General features: G+C 36.4%; 2 protein-coding genes across 2 annotated transcripts; both read right to left on the reverse strand.

The window, feature by feature from the left end:
- Window positions 1-2,762, reverse strand: LOC119998103 (probable inactive receptor kinase RLK902). The gene is made up of 2 exons (XM_038845326.1): window positions 1,365-2,762; window positions 1-918 (listed from the first exon to the last, which is right to left on the reverse strand). The coding sequence occupies exons 1-2, from the start codon at window positions 2,638-2,640 to the stop codon at window positions 287-289; spliced, it is 1,908 nt and encodes a 635-aa protein (XP_038701254.1). The 5' UTR covers window positions 2,641-2,762; the 3' UTR covers window positions 1-286.
- An 11,264-nt stretch (window positions 2,763-14,026) lies between these two features.
- Window positions 14,027-15,833, reverse strand: LOC119998805 (class V chitinase CHIT5b-like). Its single transcript, XM_038846245.1, has 2 exons — window positions 14,688-15,833; window positions 14,027-14,256 (listed from the first exon to the last, which is right to left on the reverse strand). The coding sequence occupies exons 1-2, from the start codon at window positions 15,805-15,807 to the stop codon at window positions 14,231-14,233; spliced, it is 1,146 nt and encodes a 381-aa protein (XP_038702173.1). The 5' UTR covers window positions 15,808-15,833; the 3' UTR covers window positions 14,027-14,230.
- Between the last annotated feature and the right edge of the window lie 3,673 nt (window positions 15,834-19,506).

Here is a 19,506-nt window from a genome sequence, read left to right on the forward strand (position 1 = left end):
AACCAAAAAAAAGAACTACTGTATATTGACAGTTATTCAAACGGGCAAAAGAAAATTGAAATCCCCCAAACAATACAATACAAAAAGCTCAAATTACAGAAAAAGAAAACTGATGTTATGGAAAATTAAAAAGAAAAAAAGAAAAAGCAACAAAGCATAAAGAAAGAATAGAAGAAAACACAGGTTCTCAAGAATTGAACCCAAGAATGAACAAACAATTGAGTCTCCAATTAATTAAGCAATAATCATAGTGACTTTGTGCAGTAATTATATGGTTTTCGGTCCCTTATGAAGGTGGGGGTGCACCTGAATCGACCGAGTATGTATCGTTGGCAGCAATGTGCTCTTCTTGCGAGTTTATGTGGCTGAGCTCCTCAATTCGGCTTCTCACCACGGTCATCGAAGGGCGATTATCAGGGTATTGAGCAGTACAGTCGATTGCAAGTTGTAAAAGTTCAACCATGGCCTCTTCAACATTATGGTACCTGAGGAGTTCAAGATCAAACACCTCGGAACCCCACTCGTCTTTGACCACAGACTGGACCCATCTCGGAAGGTCTACCCCCTCTTCGTTCAACAGGGCATGGGTAGGAGCCTTCCCAGTTAACAATTCCAATAAAAATATCCCAAAACTGTAGACATCTGCTTTTTGAGAAATTTTACGAGCATCGGTCACCTCCGGGGCACGGTAGCCGTCAATACGGTTAGGGGCGGAGGCAGGGCTCGCAAGATGTGCAAGGCCAAAGTCAGACACACGGGCTTCGAAGGATTTACTGAGGAGGATATTTGAGGACTTGATGTTACCATGGGAGCTTGCAGGGCCTTGCGAGTGGATGTATTCAATACCCTTGGCAGCTCCAAGAGCAATGCCGGACCTGGTCTCCCAGCTCAACGGAGTCCTACCAGCACCTCTGTTTCCTGCAATAAAGAGAAGTGAAAGAAAATTTGTTGATGTAATTATCTCTGAAGTCGCGAAGTAATTCATGCTAAACAAGACAACAGATGGACAAAATATGTTGGACATTAGAGATAAAAGCATCCATTTGCATAAGCAATCGACATTTTTGGCTTGACAAAGCAATGATTGCTTACAACTCTAATTGGTCGGAAATCATAATTAGGACACAACAATTTGCTGTATGAAGGACTATCTAACAACTAATTCTCACAAAGCATATATAATAAGCTACGATATAATAGAATCTGTGAGATTTTTTATCCTGAAAATGTAAATTTATGCTAATTATAGCAACATAAATCCATTCCGGCCTAAATCCGAACAATTCTCAATGAATAGCTATAAATTGAAAAGAATTGAACAAAAAGAAATGCAATCAAATGAGGACAAATCAAGAAATGCTGACCATGTAGAAGTGCAGATAAGCTTCCCATGGCCATGAAATCATAAACAAGAAGCTTCTCGTCCCAGCTATAATAATAAGCCCTCAGCAGAACCAAATTCTCATGATCCATTTTCCCAACCATCTCTATCTTCTCCCTATATTCCTTCTCTGAAACCGTCGCGTCCTTCAACCTCTTCACTGCCACCACGACTCCCATTTCTAGTGTCGCCTTATAAGTAGTCCCGAAAGTCCCCTTCCCTAAAACCTCCGCGGAGGCCCTCAGCAAGTCCTCCAAATCATACACCCTTGGTGTAGAGTTCCCGAAAAACACCAAATTCTTACTTCCACTACTCTTAGCTTCAGCTCTTACAGCGCCAGTAAAACCTCTACTCACATTCACATTACCACTCTCAGTTACATCCTTTTCGCGTGGCATCTCAATCTGGGTTTGCTGTGCCGGCTCAACATTCATAGAACTCGTTTTGTCGGATCTCTTTCTTCGACACAAGAATATCAATATCATTAAAATTAACAAAAACCCAATTACTGATCCAATCGCAATTCCTGCAATTGCCCCACCAGACAATTTGTTTCCACTGTTTCCACTCTCAACAGTCCCATTGCAGGAAACCAGAGGCTTCCCACAAAGGGAATTCCCCACAAAAGCCGTATCAGGCTGGCTCGATAGACTATCGGGAATCGACCCAGTTAAATTGTTGAACGAAACATTAAATTGGTCAAGTTTCAAATTCAAATCCGGGATCGGCCCGGTCAAATGGTTCTCCTCCAGATACAGAGTAGCCAACCTGGTCAAATTGTTAAAGCTCGGCGAGATCACGCCGGAGAAGTTATTCTTGGCCAAATTGAGGCGAACAAGGTTTTGCAAAGAGAACAGAGAATCAGGAATCTCACCTGAAAAGAGATTCCCCTGCAAGTAGAGGTTCCTCAGAGAAGCAAGTAAAGCTATGTCTGAAGGAATTGAACCCCTGAGAGCATTAAAGCGGAGAGAGAGCGTGTTGAGCCGCGTGAGGTTGCCAATTCCAATGGGAAGTTGACCGGAAAGACCCATTCCAGGTAACCTCAGCTCGACGACTCGTTCTTGTTGGCAGGTCACACCAGGCCATGTGCAAGGGCTGTCGGAGATATTCCAGAGGAGGGAACGACCGCCAACGGATTGACGGAGAGCAAGCAGGGCAGCCCTGTCTGAGGCTAAATCTGCGTCAAGTATTGGTAGGGACTTGAGACAAGAAAATGCGATGAAAACAGTGAAGAGAAGCATTGGTGGTTTTCGCTTCATTTTGGGTTTATTCAAAATCAAAAGACCCGACGAGTTCTGCTTCGGCGGGGGAATTGAAATTGGTGAAAATTGTAATGAGACGAAGAGGGAGATCAGTAGAGAGAGAAAGGGAAAGAGAAAGATAGAGATAGAGAGAGAGTGTGTGTGTGTTATGTTGTTTTCAGAGAGCAGGACCGGCAGGGGATTGTGGTCAGAAAAGCTTCAGTTTGATTTTCAATCCTGCATGCTTTGGAGGGTAAAAGTAGAGTGCGGTAGGATGTAGAGTAATAGTGTGCTCTCGCTGCACGATCGAGTGCCGTTTAGTGCGACGGGTATTACAAGTCCATTTATTTTTAAAATTAAGGTGAAGGTAACAAGATGTTGTATATATATAATTATATATCATGCAAGTATGGATCTTCTCTTAACCATTAAGGTTGGATCAAGTACGGATCTTCTCTTAACCACTAAGGTTGGATCACATGAATAGGGTGAAAACAGTCGGGTTTTTTTTTGGGTTGTGACATAAATTTAACCAGTCGATTGGTTTGTTATTTACAAATTTTTTCAATTTTCGATTGGTATTTTAGGTCGATTCTTTAAAGAAATATGTAAATTTTTTAATCGAAAACTAACCGTTTGATTCGGTTTTGTCAATAAATTCTTACAACCCTACACAGGAATACCTCGTATAGGGTTACAAAACGAGACGAGACAAGGGCGGTATCAGGGTGTTTGAGTTTATTTATAAAATAAACATGAAATGAAAAGTATAAATAGGCAATAACCAGAACAATGTCAAGATGGATTAGCAGTTCATTGTTGGTTAACTTGCCTTTCGTTTTTAGTTTTCGTTTATACCTCGCTAGTGCAAACAAATAATCATTTCTCTTTTGCTTTGATGTATCGACTTTTGAAGTTAGTATTGATTTCGTTTATAGCAATGACAAGTGTGGAAAGATGTTTATGAAGAATGAACTTTGTCAAGAAGAACTTACAAAATCAGTTATGACCAATTTTTAAATGATTTCTTATATGTGTCTTAGAAAAATATTTGCTTGGAACTATTACTAATAATGTCATAATAGAGCATTTTCATAATATGAAAAACTTGTATATAACATCATCATCATTATCCGAGCCTTTATCCCAAAAGTTTGGGATCGGCCGCACGAGTTTATGAGAACATCATTGGAAATCCATAAAAAAAAATTCGTATATAACAATTGTGATAAATAAAGATGTAATATTTTATTGCTTGAAACTACTACTAGTGATTATCTTCGTGGAATATACATAAGCCAAAAAACAATGCTAAACACTCCCAAAATATAACCCCCAAAAGTCCCCCAAATATATGTGGCATTAAAATAGTCGTTGATTAATAACAAACATGTATGTCCCATTTCACATCCTACACTTCACATTAAATTGGGGGCTTTTGGGGGTCTCAAGCATTATCCTAACCCAAAAAAAATCCCGTGAGTTTAAATCCTAAATCTGGATCCATAGAGACCACACAAAGTATGTAGGAGGAGAGCACCTCGGCAAGATCGAGGAGAGACTCCCTTCGGTAAAATACCTAGACACATGCTCAGTAACCAGCAATGACAAAACACCATAAGGAAATAAAGAGTACAAAAGAAGACCGACACTACTCAGGAAAGGAATCGGGATATGATTCACCTTCCTATTGAAATCGGAAAAAAGATATTTACTCCTACCAAAACTAGAAGTCTTCTAACTCATGTAAAAGGGGACCCCGCTACAGGTAAACAATCTCAACTTTTGCACTCATGGCATTATTATTAGCTATCTGATAGATCGAGAGCTCACTGAATACTCTCGTTTGATAGATACTAACTTGAGCGTCAGAGAGACTCTCCCGAACACATATTCATTGATATAGAGAATACTTCTGATGTCAATCCTACTTCCTGATACGTCATCAAAATCGAAGAAAATTTTCAATTTCATCAAAAATTTATTCGCGAGTTTTTGAACAAGTTTGTTCGCTAACAATAAACGAGCTTACTCGCCAATAGTAGATCATATAAGTGGACAAATATTTTTTTTTTAAAAATCACTAGATCACACGAGTTTTATTGCTTACGGTGGTTGTTGAAAATCACGAGCCCTACTCACATCATAGATATTGTCCATTTTAGGTTATCCAATTCCAGTGGATACATCGGACCCGCACGACTTTGTTCTTTATGGGTCATCTCACTTAATGGTACTTAAGCCTATGAAAAGGTCTCTTATATGTGGTAGGGAATTGGGCATGCTTATATACTACATAGTTGGGTGATACCCAACCGATGTGGCACTCTAACAGTTGTGGGTATGGGGAATGGTGATCATTATTGATATTAAACATGAACGACGTAAGTATCATCTAATGGTTGATTTAATTTTTGATAGTTCTTGTTGTGCTTGCTTAAAGAACTTAAATGATCGTTTTGAAGTTTGAAATGGTGGGTTTTATAGTAAAAAATTTATTTAAAATTGTATTTTATAGTACGTTGAACAATTTATGATTAATATTTATCTGGCTACACATAAATAAACATATTCATGAATTCTAAATTAACTGTTTAACAAGTTTGTTTCCGAAAGCCTAGATGCATGATCAGCTTGTTTGCGAACACCTAAATGAGCCTGCTCGTGAACCTCTAAACAAACTTGTTCATGAATATCCAAACGAGTTTGTTCGCGAGCTTTTTAAAAACCAGCTTGCCCTTGTTTGAGCTCGGCTTGCCTATTAATCATAGGATCAAAAGCAAACTCTTATGGTGTGTTTGGATTGAGGGATTTGAAGGGAAAGGAAGAGAAGGGAAATGGAGTATTCTTCCAATTATCTTGTTTGGATTGTTTAGAAAAAATTAATGGGAGGGATTTGAAGAGAATTGAGGGGAAGATTTAATTAAACTTTTGCCAAAATACTTCTTCCCAATATAATGTCATTTGGAGAGGATGAAGGGTTAATTAAGTTATTTATAAGTTAAAAACCTATTTCACCTTTATATATAATATTTTAATATAAAAGGTAAGAATAAATTAGTAAAAGAAACCAATTTTCTTTTTCTTTTTCTTTTTCTTTTTTATCAATCCAAACATGAGAAAGAGAAAATTATACTACTTATTAAATAATGATTCATATTAGAAGTTTTATCTTGTACCTAAAAGATCTGAGGAAAGGGGAAGTAGTGTGAGAGGGGAGCGTAGCGTATCAATCGAGGACGTAGGTAGCTGGTATATAAGGGTTAAAAACCCTAGTCGAATATATTAAGAAATTTTCTATATTGAAAACAGTCGCAAACCCCGAGGATGTAGGCATATTGTCGAACCTCATAAACCTTGTGTTCCTCTCTCTTTCTCTTTTCGATTGCTTCTCTTTATTGTTCTATAATCTGTGATATATTGTTTGTGAGAGAACCCGTTTTATAGCACTACCTTCCCTTCTCTTCCTTCCTGTGCCCCGCCAAATCACTCAATCCAAACACTTTAAATTTATTTGCGAGCAGCTTGATTACAAGCCTAGTGTTGCGTGATACTTGCAACTGCACAAGTAATACAAAGTGAGTTGAGTATCATCCCATGAGGATATCTTGGCAAAATAATTACGTATCAATTGTGATTAAGTCCTACGCTAGTTAGAGAGTTGAAATTGTGAGTTGTTTAACAACTGACATAAAACAAGGAATTAAAGCAAGAGAATTAAATGCTAACACAAACATGAAATCAAGAATTAAAAGTACTAGTTTCCCTAATTCATCGTCCCTTATCCAATTCAACTAGTTTGGTTAATCAATCTCCCTATCCTCTTCGATGCTCATTTCTTGGTTACACCAAAAGTACCTCTATCCCTATACCTTATTATTTCTAACGTTTGGGTTGAAAAAACAAAGACTCATTAAGATCTATGGATCAACCGTGTAGTGATTACATAAATCATACTATTTTATTCCTATGATTCATGCCACCCGTGTTGTTTAATTTGGAGGCTTTCGTTGAAATTAGAAAACAAGGCCGCGTATTAGAATCACATGGATGATGAAACAATGTCCAAGTGGTTTTTTCTAAATAATTCATTGAAAACTTTGTAATAGATTCTCTTAGTTGTTAAGATGCTCAATAGCTTCTCCAAGGCCCAATGACTCGGTGCACTCACACACACAATATACGGGAACTTCGTCCTTTTTAAATACGACAAACTCTTCAATTTGCTTTCCCAAAAATTATTTTCCTTAGAGAAAGTCGAAGTGACGTGTCAACAGCTGATTAGGTTAATGTCATGCAAGTGTGGGCCCACTTGGCTGGGGTTAGAGGAAATTTTTTAATTTCAACCAATGGTATTATGAGATGCCAACTCAACATCGTATTTGAGAAGGAAAAAAAAAAGTCAGCCATCTTTCAGATCAAAGAGTAGACTTTCAGATCTGAGATTCTTCTCTCCTATGTGAAATATCTCACATTGCTTGGGTTGACAACATGGGACCAAAAGATTATGATATGGTATGGAAGTGGACCCAGGGTCAAGATGGGACACACTATCCTCCACATGTTGAGCTGTTGAATGTCCACCTCATACGTGCGAGGGAGTATGAAATATCCCACATCGCTTGTGTTGACAAACTTGGGCTTGTATATATGATGTGGGTTTCCTTCCCCTTATAAGTCGGTTTGCAAGGGAGACACGTGAGACCCACAGAGTATGACATAGTAGACCAAAACCAAGCAACTCTTGTCATCTTCTCTATCGACTTTCCGGGGACACATAAAAAATACAAAACATTCAAAGCAGATAAAGAAGAAGAACACATGATCTGTGAGGTTCGGAAAGAGTGCTTACATCTATCCACTCATACTAAAAATAACCAACATTCACCAGTAATACCGTTCCATACCCGCACCCCCGGGCCGGGCCACTACTAACAGTAACTCACATAGCTTCCCCTTTGATAGTGCTTTTAGGTGTAAACAATCTGTTCATGGATCATGAATATGTATCACACATTCATATTCTTCTTTAATAAATGATGCTAATGTTGAAGATATATCTTATGAAATGTAAGTAGTCGACTTCAGTCTTTATCAGTTACATACAAGTCGCTATGGTCATCCATATCCTTGTTGACAAGGTCCATCTTAAAAATCACAAAGTTTGATTGGTAGAATATGTAAAGTGTCGTAATTTTGTGATGTGTGTTTGAATATTAACGGCTAGATTGATGATATGACAATAAATATAGAACAAAATAAATGGCTGAGATTAAAAAAATTACAGGAATTCTAGTCAAAACGATTCGAGACCCCAACCCCAACCCATCTTTCGGATCTGGAGGCTACACAATTCAATTAAAATTGTAAAGTATAAAATTTAAATCCAAAGATTTGAGAGGTGTGCCACATCAGATAACATATTTGTTTTTCAACTTTTAAAATTTGTTCGACTTTTTTAAAATATAGGGAATTGTGAAACCCCTAAATCTCCATCTTTCACACCTAGACTTTCAACATGCAGGGTCCCACTCCCACAATCACGTAATAATAAATAAGGAATAATTGGAAAAAAACATACCATCCAGCCTGCCTGCCCTCTTTTGTGTCAAAGAAGCATATGATAATAGCAAAAACTTTAGCCTTTATGGCGAAACCTATCCCCATTAAGAATAATATTTTTTTTTAAAAACCCCATCAATTATGAGCGTTAGTCATCATATTGGAAAATGGAAATCTATCTCCATCCATTTAAAAATAATTGAATATGTTTATTTTTTTGTTGGAATTGCGGTTTCTGTAATTTTGCTTCAAGGTACGGACTAACGTTATCTTTAAAGCATATTTGTCTTCACTAATTGGTGTGCACAAGATAACAACAAATACTCTTTTAAGATACAATGAAACAACGCGAAACAGTTGTGCTAGGTAGCCCATGTAGTGGTAGTCTAAGGGAGTCTAATTCTCTTAAACGAAATTTTAAACATTTTAACTCTCAAAATACATGTTAGATTTTTTTTAAAAAAATTACATATTCAAAATTAGCGCATAAACTTTTTCGAACAAGATTTATTGTCAATGAACTTTATCGGGTGGATCTTAATTCCATTATTTTTTTCAATGGAATTTCGAAAACAATAGATTGAGAACTAAAATAATGAATTATAAACTATCCTTTAAAAAACAATGGAATCTATATTAAAACAATAAATTTTAGACAATGAATTCTGGAATAAAATAGTGGAATAAACCTATTTCATTTATTAAATAAATAGAATAAACTTGTTGACCTCTCTTGGACTACAAACTGTTGTGCTACATGTCATTTTCGAGCATGAAATTGGCTTTTCTTCGGTCTTATGCACAAAGGAAGAATAACCGAGAATGCTCAAATAACATAACTTTAACAAGTGATTTGAGTTCTATTTCTACAGAAATATGATCCAAAGTTTTTAAAGCTTTTGAGATGATCATAAATTATAATCTCTTAGACTGATTTATTTAAGGAGAAAAACTACACCTCTTGTAAAGGGATGCGTGTCCAAAGAGAAATTGAAAAGTAGGGGTTGTGTCCATTAGAATGTAAACGGTCAATGTGTAACCATTTAATATTGAATTTTGAAAATTTCTTAGACATTCCTACATTATTTTCACAATATAGATGAAAGATTCATTTGTTTTGTCCATTTGAAAATTTGTGCATAAATGAACTTTAAACTAGTGATCCTTTTCGAATAACGAAACACACAACACACACAAACTTTTGATATTAAGGTCATTCTTATTTGCCGATGCATGGATCGACCTTGTGTCTATATCCTGTTTTAGTGAACACTTTAGAGACAAGTCCAAGTAACATAGATAACGGCACCACTTCCGACACTCACACATAGGTAACCTTATCAAAGGTATTCCTATAAATTAAATATAGTACCTTACAAACTTTGTCATAAACTTATTAAGAACTTTATCACTCAATCTTCTTGTTTTACTTGATAGGTCCAAAGCACTTTTTCTTCGGGATGTCTATACACTTCTCAAGTTCTTTATATCACCTCATATGTTGTACTTTACTCATTGAACTCAAGATTATGAAAATTTCAAGTGTTGAGTTGAGTTTCAATTACCGGTGATTGTTTAGTAATGGATTTTAATACCACCGCTTTTGGTATTTCCACACCTTATCTCTTGCGAGATCCTTAATTAATGGATCAACGAAGTTTTGACTTGACATTACAAAATTTATGTTTATAGTACTATCCATGATCCATTGTCTCACCATACTATGTCTTAGACCATTATGTCTAGACTTGCCATTTCAAACATTAGTATAAGCCATTGATAATGTTGTCTCGCTATCACAATGCAAAGATAGAGGCGTCATTGGTTTGTGCTAAACAAAAATTTCTAATAATAAATTTCTTAACCATTCAGCTTTTTTACCACAAGAAGGTAAAGCTATAGATATTCTAATGGCATAGTCAAATTTGTTATGCATGTTTTCTTCTTTGAGCCCCATGCTATGTTCCGCCATCAAGGGTGAATATCCACCCACTAGTAGAGCTATGATCATCAAGCTGGTGATCGAACTAGCATTCGTATATCCTTCCAAAACTATGGGATAACTATTATAATGGATTCCATAATCTATGATTCTTTAAATTTTTTAGAACCTTATACACTGCTTGCCAATAAATATTGTTAGGATAGGATGTACATCTACTAAACTTGTCTACAACAAAGACAATAAGAGCAAAGCAAATGAATTTCAAATTCTTTAAAAACTCTACCTTCTCTCTTCTAAAGCAACTTTTTAATACGAATCAAATTATACCATAAATTTAATGGAAACTTCTCATGTATGGGATCTTGCACTTTATTTAAAGTACATGATCCATCTAACACCATTCATTTGGTGTAAGTGCGGCTCCTACATGTGATGGAGCCCACGCGTGAATGATATTATATGGATCCCGAACTTTATTTAAAGTGCGAGATCTCGAACCTGAGTCTTCTCCAAATTTAATATCAATAAAATCGAAAATATAAATTGACACAAAATTATATAATAAATCTGGTCGGTTACATACATTCTTAACTTACCATTAATTTATACCATCAATTATTATATCCTTTGTAACTAACAAATTTTTTTCAATTTAATTTCAAGTAACAAAAGGCAACATTTGTTAAAACATTTGTTGACATTTGCCAAGCATTACACCGCCGGCTCCCAACTCATGATTAACCACTGGAGGACAACCGATGAAACCATTTGCCTAGAAAAGAAAAATGAGAATGACAAAATATAATCACAACATATATAACTTTGGGTTTTGCTTACCAAGAAATGATAGAATAGGCCAACTAACTAATATTGAAGATTGTTTGAAGCATTCACAACCAAACTTGAAACTTTAAAAAATAATTGGCTTCAAGTCAAAGAAAGCAAATGGATTATACATATCCATTAAGAGTAGGAGACAATTCTTATCATAACTATTTGTTTGATAACCACCTTGTATAAGGACTCATTAACAAATTAAGTACATATGATAAGCATTTGTTTTATGATCATTGCACCAACGTTGTGGTTGGTGATGTTGTTGGGGAATTACCCCAAGATCATTCCTTCAAAACTATCAACAAATCAAAGAGAAGTTGAACTTGAGAAAACACAATCGGCGACACACAAGATTTACGCTTAAAACTTCATACCATATAAAAAAACTACGGGTGTCGTTAGAGACAACCAGAGAAACTTTCACTATATGAAATTGTTACAATCATATTTTCAGTGACCTTTCTCTACCCAAGAAAACCCAAGAACTCTAGAGATTTTCCATAAGCCCCAATTCAGCATGTCCCCTCTAAGATTCTACATCTTGAACTTCTTATAGTCTCACACCCTTGAACCCATATTCGAATCCCCAAGAGATACACCGAGAGATAAATCACAAGGATTTGCCCACCCTTGCTCACTCTCTCCCTCTCAGCCGCCTCTCTAAACCCAGATAAACAAACAATAAGAATAAGAGTTAAGTAAACCTATAAATAAGTCTCTTATTTATACTAAAATAGTGCAGGCCCTCGACACCCGTCTTTTTGGCCCACATTCACTTGTTTTCACGCTTGACCAGATTGCCCTTACTGGAGAGCCTTCTTCGAGGAAAGATCTCCAGTAAACCTCCTCTGCCACTTCACGCATTCACCTAAGAACAACACTACATCGTAACAAACTTTGACTCTACACTTGATCCGACCCAAATACCAAATTTATGATCAAAACCTAACAGATGTGGAATTTGAGACCGCTAAAAATCTAGTGATTTCAAGTCCAATTTATACTTGCAAGCGCACGAATTAGTTGTAGGATGGATGTGGCAAATATGAGTATCGTATCCACAGGGACTGAATATTAATCAACTCCAATTCAGATTTTCCTCAATTATCACTGATTATAGAAAGCAAATTGTTTTTGTGGTTTTAATACAAATGGACAAATATAAGAACATAAAATAGTGATTAACAGAAATAAACTAATACTAGGGTTCCGATTTCACCAACTCAATTATATTTAAATCATTTAACTGGCAACTACCAATTCATTCATGCATGTCAATCATTAAGTCCCCTAATTCATGTAATAGTCATTAGCATCTAACTTACTACATATATCCTAATTTGCAACCATTCATGGGCATCGGGACTGGTTGGGACAAACAAGGGCGCATTAGGATCAATGGTAACTTGTGTAAAGATCTCAAAAGCCCTAACATATGTCATCTGTGTCTAGATAACTCTGGTGTTAAACTGCAATAAGCTGTCTCAAATTGAGCATGGACATCTATCATAATTTGCATCACACTAATCAAACCTAAATGTTAATCATCAAGATTCAATTATCAATAAAGCATAGCAATATAACACTTGACATAACATGAATAAATCAACAGTTAATCAAGCCAAATTTATTAAACACAATAGAGTGGATCCACTATCACCCTAGCAAGATGACTAGTTCCTTATACTAAAATTACACAACAAAATAGAAATAAATAAAGACTCCCTTCTTTATTTAGTTTCCCTCTTTCTTCTCTGCTGCCCAAGAACTCTTCTCCCTTCTTTCTCTGTATATGCTCTTGATATATGGCAAGCTTCTCTATTTATAGGAGAATAGAAGCTGCTGGTGGCTGGCTTTAAGCTTTAAGTGGACGAAAATGATCAAGTCGCAATTTGCATTACACATGGGTGGGTCAAAAGTGGGCGGCTTGATCGGTGTATATGGTGTAGATGAAGACAGGGCTGGGCAATTGGATCATGGGTTGGCAGATGGGCTTTCAATTAGCTTGGTACATGGGCGTCAAATGTGAGAGATGGTGGTATCGCGGGCTAGTGACTACAAGGGGCTTGGCAAGTGATGGAAATTGAAAATGATTTCGCTCACATGGCAAATGGTGGTGGACTGGGCTTGCTATTGGCTTCAAATGATGGCCTTTCAAATGAATGAATGAATGATATCAAGAAATGGGTCCAAGATGAATTAGACACAAGCAAATGGGCTTCTCATGAAATGGGTCAGTAAACATTGAACATAGGTTGGGCAAAAGTCGTTCGTGGACTAGGCTTACTTCAACCATTATTTTGGGCCTGGTTGGTCAGGTTGTCTGCCCAAGACCTTATGGTCCAAAGTTCCATTCTCATCAGGGATTGAGATTTGGATAATTTTCATCCGCTGTGGTGGCATTCATACCCCTCGAGCATGGTTTAATGTGTGTGTAGCCTATGAGTTTTCCAAAAAACAAACCATTATCTGAAAGTATACAAACAACTATAAAGTGATTACAAATTGACATTTAAAGTATAAATTTTTAGCACTTATCAGTCGGCTCCATGTCAATTATTTCAATTAAGTATCGTGCTTATTTATTTATTTATTTATATTGACAATAATATTAATCGGAAAAAATTAGTTTTGAGCCCGAAAATTGGCCTTATATACTTTGTCATATGTTAGATATATTGATAATGTTCTATAATAAGATTCAATTACAATATTTATTTGCAATTCTATTCTATCTTCACATTAATTATGAAGAGCTAAGATTCAACAGTTTGCTTAAGTTCCTCGGCATATAAAAATTGATGTTAGTTTAGAATGCGATAGTCATCGGTTCGATTCCGATAGCCGGCTTTTCCCTATTTGGTTTATTTTTGACATGATTGATAGTATCTTTTTGAAATCAAAGAGTATTGAAAAAGCTTCTCTTTCCCTTTTTACAAAAGGATCCACATAAAAACATTATGTATTAGGAATTGCCAATTATATATGATTTAATAAAAATTAGAGTCATATATCTCCGCACAACAAATAGGGACTTCTATCTTTTAAAAGGCCCTCAAGTGATTGAAAATCATGAATTCATCCTTATAAACCACGTCACTTAATTAGTAGTCTCGAAACGATGTGAAACATTTTTTATGTCCAACAATTACAGCAAGCTTAACCTATCTTCTAATTGGGCGAACACATGCCCAGATCTAATGAATTGATCTTATTGAACAGAATATATATATATATATATAATGTTTTTCTCAATTCTCAACTTCATAGATCGGTCCACGCCCTTGAAGCTGCATATTATGAAGTAAAACAATATATGAATTAGTTTCCAATTGATGAGCAAATTTTATAAACTAAAACAGCAAAAGGAAAGTAACATTCTTGTAGAGACCAAGTGATCAACCCTTTCTCTCACTCTTTTTTTATGTATAAAATATTTTTAAAATTACCAAAAAATAATTAATAAACATTATGTAAGATTTTGACTGTTACACACTCTACATTCAACAACTTAAAATCACTCAAATTTTTCACGTATTTTTTAATTAATTTAATTTTTTATGCAACAAAAAATACAGCTTTAGATTCAAAATCATTCATATTTGTCATCTATTATTTTTTTAGAATTTTTTAAAAAATTATTGATATAAAAATAATGAAGAAGAGGGGTCGCTTGTACCCCAATCCCAAAGGATGTGTAGTGCCAAAAAAAATAACTTACCTTGTTTAGAGATTTTCCCTTCATTATCAAAGGATACGGCCCAAAAGAAATACCCAAGAAGCCCATGGGCCTTAGCGAACCCTATCTTTGTCGTTGTCGACGTGACATCATCGTACCCAATCCATGATGTCCCAACATATGAATACGTGGACACACTCTCCACGTCATATACCACGGTGGCACTGTTGTTCCCATTGTAATGATCCAACTGTAAGAACGTTAACACACCACGATTTCCTGGGCCCACTCCAGCTGCTGGGGCCCCAATCCCATTTATATTTGGGTCTTTAAGTTTCCAAGTCCTTCCATATAAAGGTAGGCCCATAACCAACTTGCTTGCCGGAACACCGGCTTCGATCCATGACTGAAGCCCATAGCTCGTGCTAATATTACTCTTTGGATCATACAGTGCAGCATGGGCCCCCGTTTGCGACGTGTTCCACGACCCATGATAATCATAACACATTGGGTTGGCCCAGTCCAAATACCTACTAATCGAGTCCACTGGATATTTCCGGTAGATGTTGGAGAGGAAGAAGTCGACTGAGAAGTAGACTGCCGCTGTGAGCAGTAGCGGAGGCCGGTCATTCATTTGGGCCTCTATTTGAATGGCAGACCGCCATTCTTTAAACAAGATGCCCAAATCCATCATTTGTTTTGGGTCTTGAGGGAATTCCCAATCAAGGTCCAGCCCATCAAACTCGAACTCCCTTGCCAACTCAATAGCTGATTTTATGAACACTTCTCTCGTTCTAGCGTTTGAAGCCATCCGAGCAAAGAGATTTGGATCATCACCGCCGCCACCGATCGAGATCAATGTCTTCACCCGTGGGTTTTTTCCGCGGAGGGTGGTGGTGAATTCACGGAGGAGAGACGCCGTGGAGTTTGAATCTTCAAACTTGAACGTGACATTATTAGGAGATACAAAAGCATAGTATATGTGAGTGAATAAGGTGGAGTCTATAGATGAGGGAGGGAAGTAACTTATTGACCATGTAGGCCAATAAGCCGCCTTCACTGGCGGAGGCCCAATCACCGCCGCTGTGGTGGTGAACCTGGTGGTCATCAAGGAGATGATTATGAAGATGAGTATGTGGTGAAGATAGCTGAAGGCAGCCATTTTTTAAGTCATATGATTGATGGTTGTGTTTGTGTGTGTGTGTCTATATATATATATTTATGTTAGGATTTGGTCAAATAATTGATAAAGATGTGGGGATTCACTAAAAGGAAATGAATGGCCTGCGCATGGCACAAATATATACACGTGTGTATATATATACATGTCGAGAAATGCAAATTATATTCGGACGGTTTGACTTTTCCTGATTTGGTTCTTGGTGGAGCCAAATAAAGATAAGTGGGTGGCATCGTTCAATGCTTACCAATCCGGGGAGAGTGCTGAGCAGAGGAGTTTAGAGCCATGGACAGTGCAGGCAACGGGAGACTGTGCTGCCATGGGGCTGTGCACGTGCTGCTGGTTTTGCAGTACCGGGTAGAGTTGCAGTACTAGGGCTGGGGTGTGCCGGATATGGCGTAGAGGCAAGAGTGGTGCTGCTGATTCCAAAATGTGGAGTTGTAGAGATTATGAGCCGAGCGAGGCTTATGATAATCTCTTAATTTGATTATTGGGTATTCCTTGATTGAGATGTCACTGAGAGTATGGTTGTAATAATTTTCATATAATGAAAATTTCTCTAGTTATCTATGATGATACCCGTGCTTCTTCTATGGTTTTTACCGTTTTAAAGTAAATTATTGTGTTGTGAGAATGCTAATTCTCCATTTCATATTCTCTTTCATTTGTTAATATTATTGCAAAGGAGGATCTTGAGGAATTTTCCCAACAATATATATATATATATATATATATATATATTCGTGAAATGTCAATGAAAGTACTGAAAAAGGGGAGTGTCGAGGCTCTGCTGTAATAAAATTACAGTAGGCCCTGCTGTAATACCTATTTGAGGGTGAAAATTTTTTTATTTTATTTTGAAAAAAATTATAGATGTGTAGTTTACGGTCTAACAAATGCAACGATATATTTTTTGTTCAAAACAAAAATCATATGCCACATGAAAAATGTTTAACAATTTTAGATCATCGGATATAAACTCAAAACATTCAGTGTCTGGATCACGATGAATTTGATTTTTGTTTCGAAAAAAAAATATATCATTGGATTCGTTAGAATATAAACTACACATCTATAATTATTTTAAAATAAAATAAAAAAATTTTGTGATTCAAATCACTTACAACGAGATCTACTATAGTTTTTACTACGTAGACCCCTGCCACCCGAAAAGGGGGGCACTTTGACCATTCCTTTAAAATAGTAGCTTTGGAGGTTGGTGTGTGTCAGAAAGCATACTGGATCACTATGAGTGGTTGAAATGCTAGTTATGCCCCATCTATATGTTTTTAATTGGTGGATTGCTTCTTACTTTATTGTTTTTTTTTTAAATATCTAAAACCATTAAATATTACCTCGCTTATGCAAATTGCAAAGCAAGGAAATTGAAAAAATCGAACCAAATTTGAGATAAATGGGATGAGTCACAAACTAGATGACTCTCTTTATGACGATTCGTTGCTCTACTTCTGAATTGTGTTAGTAATATACAACAACGTCATCTTTAGGAATCAAATTTGAGATAAATGGGATGAGTCAAGAACTATAAGACTCTCTTTATGATAATTCGTTGCTCTACCTCTGAATTGTGCTAGATGACTCCCTATCTTGATATTCTCTGCACAAAAGAATACAAAAGAATTCATTTGTTGTGCTTGTATTCGTTTGTTTCTGATTAAGTAGAAAACACGTTTAATTGTTTATTAAATAAAAATATTTTAACAAGTACAAAATGGGGACTTTTTAAATATAAACACCAACAATACCTAGAAGGCCGTCATTCATGACCTATTCAAGGGTTAGGTCAATGTTGGACCTTTTCTCCAACAGCCTAAAGTGTCCCACTAATTCATTATTACAATTAATATTTTTTTAAATCGTTAAAACATTTGATTAGGTAATTAATATATTTATTAGAAACCCCTTGATAGAAGAACACTTGATTGCTTGAGTAGACATGTGCATTGTCAACTGGTTTGAACAAAACCCAATCATGTTTGGGAGCGACGACTTTTGAATGTAGCGTCGAGATCTAAAAAAAATCTCCCACAACTCGAGGAGAAGTAAAGGATGACGGAAATATATCCCAAAAAGAAGTCAACGGAGAAGTGCACGGCTGCGGGGAGAAGTGCCCTTCAGCCCCAAGCACCGGCTTTGGTTCCTTTGCCCAAGGACTGGCACTGAGCTCGGCTCGCTATCTTTTTTTGTCTAGTTTGAGTCGAGCTCGAGTTTTGTAGGGTTTAAAAATATTGAGCTTGGGCTCCGCTCGTTAAGAATTGTCAAAACTGGATATCATCTTGTTAAAAGTCTTTTATTCTTTCAATTAAAAAAATTGTTTAAACTAGGGGTAAACGCAAGAATTTATGTGAGGGTGGGCAAAACTTAGTTGGTGTTCGAGAATAGTGTGTCTGAAATTTTTTTTGATTTATTTATTAATTATACATGTGAGAGTACGAAAAATAACATTAAAAATCATAAGTTCATATAATAGTGATAAATAATAATTGAAAGTTGATTTATAAATGTTCTCGATAATTTTTCATGTGGACCTCATTTGGAATAACATCAAAAACATATATCTCAATATACACAACTAAACTACTCCCATTTAATTATTGGTCGCCCATTCGATTCCGAAATCGATTCTTGACAATCTTTATGGCAGAAAATTAAAGATAGAGAATTACTTTTGTGGCTTTGTACGTCAATTTGTCTCTCTCTTTCAAAACATCTTTCTATTGCAGACTAGAACTCTCTTTTGGGCAACTTGGGCAGGCCTGGGCATTATATTTCTGGGGGCTGACCCTGCCCGAAGCTTGACATCTCGGGTCAATTTTGACCTAGTTCGAGTCCGATGTCCGGCCCAAGCCCGACTAGACAACATACATTATTTAATATGTATATGTAATATATATATACATATACATATATATATATATTATATTTGCATGCATATAATACATATGTATTACTAATGCATATAAATAATACATTTCTCTAAAAAAAAAATACATATAATATTATATGGTCAAAAGTCAAGCCCGGGTCGGGCCGGCCCGAGCTGATGCCGACTCTTAGTTGCATGGGTTGGGATAGTGGGATGGGCTGGGATAGTGGTAAAGACAGGTTGCATGGGTGGAATAGTGGGATGGGCTGGGCCATTTAACAAGTTACGGTGGGCTATGGGCAACAATTAGAAATCACGTTGGGCAAAATTAGAAAAGGCCCAAAATATATATATACTAGGTTTGTTGATTCAACTAACATTGTATTACTTTTCATATAACTATTATCTAGAATAAGACATTACTCGTGTGTACTATCTGCAAAACAACGATTGATTTGATTGCTAGCAACCCCACTATACACTACTTAATTCTAATTGGGACAGTTTGCAAGGTTAGGAAATTGACAATTTTGGTACAATCCCAAAATGTGGGCCATAATAGCTTGACAATTTTTTATATAGATAAAACTCTTAACTCGCACCGAAATAACGGTCTACCCCTGGATATCTAGTCAACTATTGCGCCTCAACGCATTCGGGAAGAACCAATATTCGTCGGTTCGGACCTCCACTTAATTTCACCCAAGCTTCATCCTAATACTTCCTTACTGCACAGTAATAACTGGAGAATTTACAGTCTTATCTTGGTACAGCTTGTGTAATTGATGCATCAT

Source organism: Tripterygium wilfordii, chromosome 5, assembly GCF_013401445.1.
Source record: "Tripterygium wilfordii isolate XIE 37 chromosome 5, ASM1340144v1, whole genome shotgun sequence".
Taxonomy (NCBI): domain Eukaryota; kingdom Viridiplantae; phylum Streptophyta; class Magnoliopsida; order Celastrales; family Celastraceae; genus Tripterygium; species Tripterygium wilfordii.